At 33.0% G+C, this 9,142-nt stretch overlaps 1 protein-coding gene across 4 annotated transcripts in view; it reads right to left on the minus strand.

Annotated features, from left to right (window-relative positions):
* The window catches only part of HUWE1 (HECT, UBA and WWE domain containing E3 ubiquitin protein ligase 1), a 75,292-nt gene extending 68,474 nt beyond the window's left edge, over positions 1–6,818 (minus strand). For 3 of the 4 annotated variants that reach the window (XM_080160357.1, XM_080160358.1, XM_080160359.1), the window contains exons 1-2: positions 721–851; positions 43–174 (exon numbers count right to left, since the gene is read on the minus strand). In XM_080160357.1, coding sequence (XP_080016483.1) covers positions 43–174; positions 721–824 — 236 coding nt within the window. In that variant the 5' untranslated portion in view covers positions 825–851. Of the gene's footprint in view, positions 1–42; positions 175–720; positions 852–3,195; positions 3,308–4,996; positions 5,059–5,398; positions 5,484–6,457 lie in introns of those variants that run through there. The other variant, XM_080160360.1, reaches the window with a different exon arrangement.
* Between the last annotated feature and the right edge of the window lie 2,324 nt (positions 6,819–9,142).

The raw sequence follows: 9,142 nt of genomic DNA on the forward strand, positions 1-9,142 counted from the left end.
TAATAAAACAACAAGTTACAACCAAAATGAAAGACGCAATGCCTTGAAGGAAAGGAAGACATAGGATCGTCTGAGCAGCATTTGGACAGGCCGAAGCCGTTATCCTTGCCGCCCCAGGACCCGGCCAAGTGAGATAACCGGCTTAACAACAGCTGCCGTCTATCAGGGGCCAGCCTAAAAATATGTTAATAATTTTTTCAAATATATTTTATCTGAAGAAAAACTGAGATCCACTTAACTTTATGGTTAGTTATGGTGTAAATGTAAGACTAAAGTATTGGCAAATTGTAGTGCAACTCTGCTACAAGCGTCTTTTATATGTAATTGGATTTAATGTAAGTAAATCTATAAAAAAAAAATCTATCAAATATTAATATACTATAATCCAGAAAAGAATCTAAAACTGCATAAAGACATTACCAAGGTTTATGAATACATTCTGCAAAAGATTATTTTTTTCCCCCGCCTGTAAAATATTTCATTATACCCCCCACCCCATATTTACCCTCCATCGGGGGAAAACAGGAAAAAATGTTTTCAGCACTCTTTATTTTTCCATTCTCCCCCCCTCCCAATTATTTTTTTTATTTTTCCCCCTCCCTTTAGCAAGTATCCCTTGTAGAAAATACACCCCTGGACATTACTCAAATCATTCACAGACAAACGTACCAAACATACTTGTACTAGAGCACCTGCGCTACTAAATACATAAAAACTTGCCTAGAGATAAAGTTTGATCTTTTGCTGAACATGTAGAGAAGGTTGAGTACCGCCAGCACCACGTCCATGTCAAAGGAGGATAACAGCAGGGACAGATGCTCCATTGAACTGTTACAGTAGATACAAACAAGTTATATAATATCTCAGAAACGGCTTTTTATTAAGATTAAACATCATTGATATACCTTAAATATAAATACTATTTACTTTGCCCCCTTGCATCTATTACTCAAATAGAAGAGGAGTGGCAAAAATAGCTTTAAACCATCTCAAGACTTAAGGACCACATCCATTTCAAAGGACGATAAAAGCAAGGACAGATGCTCCATTGAACTGTTATAGTATATACAAACATGGTATATAATATCTCAGAAACGGCTTTTTATATATACCTTAAAGTCCAAGGAATACATATTCCATAAATAAAGTGAATAGGTAAAATGAGAGTGTTTAAAATTAACATACATACGGACTTTCTGATTTGAATTATACCCAACTGATACAGGAATCGTCCACGTTTAAAACCTGTACGACAATTCTAATATGACAAATTTACGTTAAGAATTGTCACTTTCGGACGGACGAACGTCCGAAAATTTCCTTATTATAGAAAGACTTCACCTTTTTTGAAAAACCTGAAATTGACAACCAATTAAAAGTAAAAAATGTTGAAAATTATCAAAATAAAATCTTTTTTCTTCCCTCGTCACTGAAGTTTTAAAAATTTGATTGAGGTAAACGAAGCGATGTAACAAATGCAATTTTATGTAAGAAAAAAAACAAGGAAAAATATGTTTGCTTAATAAGCGCAGCAATAACAAAATAAATAGGTATATTTTAGTTTTACAATGAACAGTAAACTAGTATACACGAATAAACAGCCCCACAGGGTTGGGGCACCGCAGGTTTAGGCCCCGCAGATTTAACACCCCTCCCCACCTACTTATTTTTCATTAATTAAAAAGGGGGGGGGGGTCCGTGTTCAATGGACACTTTGAGGTAAAGCACCATAAAAACTCAAAATATCAAGAAATGATTTTACGGCAAAACTTGGACAAACTAAAAATCAATGTATCAGGCGGCAAATTATAGAGTAGCTTCGCTACTAAAAAAGGATGACAACATCCATAAAAGCGAAGCTCTGAAATCAAAAGTTAGAACAAACGAACAGGAACACTTGTAGAGTGTTAAAACTAACTAAACAGAATATCAATTTAGAAGTCTAAACAAAATTGTTATAGGAATCACCATTTAAACTTTAAAACAAATAGGTCATTTCAAGCATGCCTTTATCAACCATAAGAGCTAACCTTTACGTACGGACTCTAATTATAGAAAAAGCTTCGCTACTACAAAAAAAAGGACATTTTCCCCGCATTGCATGGCGGATAAAATTGCCAGGAATTGTTAGAAATCAAACATGCAACCAACTATTATTAAACAACAGTACGGTTCAGGGATATTAAGGGATAAGACAACAAATTCGTAAACATTCCCAATGATGAAAAACATAATTATCACTCCTGTTGATTAAATTACTGGTTGAAAAGTTTGAAACCAATCAAATTTTTATTAGTAAAGTGGTGCATCTTTAAAAATTCTAACTTTCCTTGACAATTGTCCGCGTTTACGTAAAGATTAGGATATCAAAATTTATATGTTCAAAGTTTAAAAAATTCAATATGTCTTTAAAAAGTCACCGAAAATGAATTTTTGGACAATATTTCAATTTTAAAATGATAGAATTTGAATCATTGATTGCATAAGAATATAAAACTCAATTATGCATGAACCTAGGAACTTGCTAGATTTTTTTGGCGTAAAGAATAATATATACATGAAAAAGAAAAAACAAATATTTTATTAAAATGAATGGCACTTTGACACTTGTTTTGAAAGCGTCATGAAACTAGTGGTATCGCCCCTCGCCTCTAGGGGCACTTGAGGTAGGGGTGTATTTAAGTTGGAGAAATTAGGAAAATTTTTGAAGAGGGGAGGAGAGGAATTTTATTTTAAGGGTTGATTTTTCTTGGTAAGGTACCATTCCCCCTCCCACAAAAAAAGTTATAAACCTTCCTAGTATCTGTGAGAATCTACACTGTAAGGAGAACCAAATCGGTTTAACAGTGAGCAAAATATTTCTGTAGAGACATCCTGTTACTTTTATATAAGAATAAATTCAAGATAGATTACAATATTTTAAGTTGAGTGTTTGTATTATTCCTGTAGAGATGTCTAAAGAAGCTTTTCTAAGGGGGGTAATTTAATTCTATTGGTGATTCTCTAAGGAAGAATGGTGGTACCCTACTCCAAAAAAAGTTATAAAAGCACTCAGGACCTATGAGAAGCTCAAGCTACACAGTATAATTTCGACACAAAAGACGACATTTGACTTTATATTTGTACGCGGCAATTATGTAAGCGTACCATGCTTTACAATCAGCTGATTTTTGTTTATGTTTGTATTATTCCTGTAGAGATGTCTCGAGAAGCTGTGCTCAATGAGGAGAGTTGTGAAGTGTAGGGTCCACAACACCAGCTCCTTCAACTTCTTCGCCTCCTCGCCCGGCTGGTCACAACCCAGAACCTGATGGAATAATAGGATTATTACCCTAGATAATCAATAATCAGACGACAAAAAATCCGTCAAACTTAAAAAAAAAAATTTAAACCAGTTTTGTTAACCTATGCCTTCGACATCTCGGCACAAACAAAACAGGTTTTAATCTTATAATTGTACATTTTCATATCTGTGGAAAGCTGTGAATATGATGTGATAATTAACTTTAATATCTTTTTTTGAGAGATTATAGCTTACTAGTTCTGTGGAAGAAAAAAATGCTTTTAACAAATATAAAAAAATAAAGTTTCATAATTTAAAATGACAATTGACATATAGGTTAAAACATTTTTTTAGACTTACACAACCATCTTAAACTCAACAAATTCTACAATGCATTAACTATAACTCTTTAATTGGGTTTCAATAAAAATGATGTTTTAATTGGATTTATTAAAGTCCACTTTTGCAATCACACTTTTCATTTTAAGGAGTGCAGATACTACAGAACTTTGGTATATATTTCAATCAGAATCAAACAAAAGTAAGTTACACCTTTTTATAAAGACAAAATAAACACAATAAAATTTACTAAACTCTTATAAAGTTTGTCCCAGTTTGAAATTGCATTTTTTTATCTCAAAATATTATTTTATTAATATTCAATGTTAATTTAACATGTGTTGTAAAAAAAATCTGTTTAATAAAACAATGATATCTTATATTTGAAAAAGGGATGTGTTTCTAAAATATAATGTTAGAAATATTGTTTTTCTTGTAAAAATTTCAAACGATCTTATTTTGAAAACTACATAGTAGAATTTTTTACTAATGTATATTTAAAGGGGTGTTCAGTTATCATCCCCCCCCCCCCAAATAAGGGAATTGCTAGACAATATTAACCCCTGTAATTATAAGAATAAAACTATTTTTTAACACATATAATCAGGGGTTAAAACAAACAATACAAAAACGTTTAGCTAAAAAAATGCTTATCTCGATAGTAAAATAAATGCTAAATATAATGCTTCATAAAATGTGCATTATTTGATAAAACAAGGGCAGTTGAGTTCCAAGCATCAAGAGCAAAAAAGAAAATACATAAACTAGGAATTGACTAGTCATAATAAACATAGAAGATCTAGACCCCTAATGGGTAAATTCGACCAATCAGAGCAGTGTAGAATTTTTTTTTTAATTTTGGAACGAAAGTGCAGTTATTTTATTAATTTTATCTATTAGTATGAATCATATGTGAGTTAATATGAACAAAAATCTTCGTCTGCTAGAAAATTCTTTTTGAGTTTGGCGGATTAATATGTCTTACAGTATTAAATCTATTATAGGCATATAAGTTTGTAAAAAAAAGTTAATTCACGATGAGAATCCCAATATAATTTTTATATCTTTCAAAAAATAAGCTAACAGAACAGACCAATGCAACGGACCAAATAAATCATAAAGTAGGTTAATAACTTTTCCAGTATGGCTTCGAAAACTATCAATATCCGCTAGATTAGAACCGGTTCTCAGCCTTACTGAAAAATCTTGTATGGCATCGTATTACAGACAATTTTCCACGAATATTAAAATAAAAACATAAAATTAATCGACCAGGTGAAGGTCCGGGCTAACAAAACTGTCTTTAATCTTATAATTTTTTATTTTAATATCCGCGGAAAGCTGTCTATAATAACATATGTCTATTCTACTTACCCAAGAGCCTGGTTCTCGCTTCGTAGCATCTTCAAGAATATCATCACAGAGATCCAATATTTCTACATCACATCATATGTTACACACGAAATTGTAAAACAAGAAAAGTTCTTTGCATGAAAAGCTAGCGATTTTAAATAATAATAAAATTAACAATAAATCAATGATAATACAGCAAAATTACCCCCTCTGTAGATTAAAATTATTCACTGAAAAGTTTTAAAACTTCTAGTTTAAACCATCAAATAAAGATTAAAAACCTTTTTTAAGCCCGTGCCTTCGGCATCTCAGGGCTAAAAAACTGGTTTTAATCTTAAATTGTACATTTTTATATCTGCGGAAAGCTGTTTATAATACGATGCGAGAAATAACTATTTTAAGTTAACGAATATTAACACATTCCTATCCAATGGTAGAGCTCGCATTTGCCGTACGTCCAGGTTTCTATTTGTTTCAATTCTGACAAAAACTCCTCTCGCGTGCAGCCCTAGAGAATAATAATATCAAAGTTAAGTGGGTCAATATTAGTTTCAAGACAGTTGTCCGCAGATGCGAAAATAAAAGGGATACCTTAGAGTATAAAAATATATAGGTTACCTAGGTAGGTCAATATCAGTTAAGATAAACTTTTTCGCAGATACGAAAATAATGGGGAGACTCGCCATTAGCAGAAACAGTATGCGTTCTTAAGACTTTAAATCAGGATTAGAACTATAAAAATTTATATGACAGTTGCTTCGATGAATGAACAATATGGAAAGTTTAAGAAACGGTGGTTTAACCGTAACTGCTCCTTAAACAGCTTTTTCCTGCCGAATTTGTTTTGATATATCAGACTACTACCGACCCGCCCTCCCCCTTGAAAAAAGAATCCATTATATTTGTACTTGAGACATGTTGAAAGGATAAAAATAAAGATACTAACATCCGTTAGCAAGAAAAAAAAACATTCCTTTACAAGCGGACAGACATAAGTGAGTCATAGAGCAGCTTCGCTACTAAAAATGTTTCTTAGGTCTAAAATTAGTCAAAGTATCTAATTTGGGCAAGGCGATAATTATTTTCCGGGCGATAGCAATTTTTGTTAATATTGGAGGTTCACAAATACAGTGATACATCAATGGAAAATATATTAATCTTGTAGATTGAAAGTAATTATGGGGATATAATTCATACTTCCATTGACAGGGGCTTTACCTCAAAGTGAATAGTGAGAACTGGAACGCCACCCCCCTCCTGCCCTCATTTAAATAATACATTGAATATCAGAGGTGGGGGGGGGGGGGGAGGTAGTAGTATTTTTAATCCTAACCCCTGCGGGGCTACCCTTTAACCAATACAACCTAACCTAATCTAGAGTATAGCCACATCTACCCCAACTCACCCCCCCCCATCAAAATAATTGGGGGCGGATTCTTGCTTGCTCGACCTAACACTTTAAGGGAAACAGCCGTTTATTACCTTTAATTTGTCGATCAAAGTTCTGCAGTCCAGAGGCACCTCGCTAGAGGACTTTTTCACTTTGGCCCGCTCAATCTTCATTACGAGAATAATGGGGTGCTAGAACAACCCCCCTTTTCTTCGTAATCTATGTCCGTCAAATAACTGGTTTTGATTTTTATGTCATCACAAAGTATCGTTATAGGAATCACTTGTAGTTGTAGGGAAACAAAGAGAATCACATTGCTGAGGATAATTGTGAAACGCGTGAATCACGTTTAACTCTCACATTATGATCACAAGATGGTTCTAGATGAATAACTCCAAATAATAACTCTGAAATTCAATTGGTTAAAAAGTTTGGACACTCTGTTAGTATGATCCAACCAATCCAGTGGATATTATCAGGGATCTTAAAGAATAAGACAATCAGCGCGATAAATTGATGCATCTCCCTCTTGATGAATAGAAAATACTATTTTAGATTAAAATTATTGGTTGAAATGTTTGGACACTGGTATTAAGTTTAAACCAACAAATCTAAACTTGAATCAAAGACCCAAAAGTTTTCAAGCAAGCTTGTTAAGGATATAACTTGTTTATTATAGACATAGGTATATATTCAAATTACCTCAAATCTTTATCAAAATTATTGGTTGAAAAGTTTATAAACTACTTGTCTAAGAAATACAAACCAAATCAAGAATTATATAAAATTATCCAAAGTTTTCAAACTAATCAACGAATGAGAAAACGCGTTTAATTATAGCTAATAAATTTAGGATTGGTACCAGTAGAATTTACAACATATAAGAAATATAAAAAGGATGAAAACACAAGAAGCGAAGTATAAAAAAAACGATGGATGGAAAAACGGACAGAGTAAGATGAAAAGCAGATGTTAATTACAAAATAATAAATAGAATAAGATAAATAATGGTTACACAATCAATAAACTTTTTCTGCACATTATATATACACTAGCGGCTACGCCCATAGAAGCCTCTAGTGACACTTAAGGTAAGAAGGGGAAAAGTCGACCTTAATTAAGACGTACATACGGACAGACAACGTAATTGATAGAGTAGCTTCGCTACTAAAATTGATTAAGGTAACGTATTACATTAAGTATCATTTGTCTAAAGATAAGATCTCGGAAATTACAGGTCTGGATAAAATCATTGATATATGAAATTAAAGAAGCTTAATATTCGTTTTAGGGTGGTTTTAAGCTATTTTCCTGCGCCCTCAACGTAGAGACTAGTGACGAGGCAACCAGTTGTTTTTTTAAATATGAAAATTTTTAACAAAGAAAACCATACGTACGTGTACAAAAAATAGTTAAAACAAAATATTTCTTAAATATTTTAGAATAATGAAGTTAAATTTCGTTTCTTTTTCAATTAAACGTTGATAATTATAAATTATTTAAGGAAAAAAGTCACAAAACACGCGTATTTTACCCCTCAAAAAAGCCTGATTTCACTTCAAATCACTTTTTGATGTGTTTTTTTCTAAACATAATTTCACCATATTATAACACATACAACTGCCGTAAAAACGGATAAAAAAATGGCTGCAGAGCGGTTAGATAACACGGCGGCCGAAATAACCGGCTTCCCGCCGCCGAAAAGACCCACCGCTGGCCGTTTTAGAACCGCCGATACAAGTTTTTTCTAACAGGAAAAAATTTCAATGATAATTCTTTTCAACAAGGAAGGGGGGGGGGAGCCTTGTTTAGGGAGGTGGTGGGATGCCCTGTGGATTCTCAAACATGACTCCCGCATTTTTTTTACATAAAAAATACCGAATTTAAAAATCCTCCAATTACAAAATAAAATCCGCAAAAAAAGATTTCTTTATATTCTGTATGATTGAAAATGTATTAATTATATGTTGTAATTGTTAAAAATACGCTAATGTCATAAAAAAGTCAAAATAAACATATTTAAATATTTACATTATTGTACATATTAAGGGCTGGTACCCCTGTTTTGTGTCAGACTAAGAGAAGGGAGAGGAGAGGATGAGAAGAGTCAGCTTTTAAGTGGAGAAGACAAGAGTTGGAATGAAATAAAGGGAAAGAAATATGAGAGAAAGGGTCGGAGAGAGTTGAGGAGCAAATTTGGAAAGGGGTAAGAAAAAGGGGGATACAGGTAGGAAACTTGTTTTCAGGAGCGAGGCTACTATATATGTAATGAAATAATATGGGCATTGTAAGATATGCACAAAAAGTGTATATATAATCACATAGAAACAATAAAATTGATAATGATTACTTAAAGTTAACAATGGTTCCATCGGGATACCTCCCATACAGGATTCCTCCAAAACAGGATTCCTCCCAAACAGGATTCCTCCCATACAGGATTCCTCCTTCATGGTATTCCTTCCAAATGTATTCCCTATCATAATATTCCTCCCAAATTGGATTCCTCCCATCACGATTCATTCCAAATGGAATCCCTCCCATGTTGTATTCTTCCCTAATGGGATACACTTGAGATTTAAAAATTTTTCCAAACATTCGGACCATTGGGCATTCTAAGAGGACCTATTGGTAGTTAGAATCAGTTGAGAACAAAATCCTAGCCGTTCCTTCTTGCCAGATATCGCCATTTTAAGATTTTAAGTAAAATTACACTAAAAATCCAAATACAAACTTAAATCTTCTTTAATTTTTTTAGTATAATTGTAGTGAGACAG

The sequence above is a fragment of the Acartia tonsa genome, chromosome 5 (genome assembly GCF_053477335.1).
Source record: "Acartia tonsa isolate MP-2025a chromosome 5, ASM5347733v1, whole genome shotgun sequence".
In the NCBI taxonomy this organism is placed as follows: Eukaryota; Metazoa; Arthropoda; class Copepoda; order Calanoida; family Acartiidae; genus Acartia; species Acartia tonsa.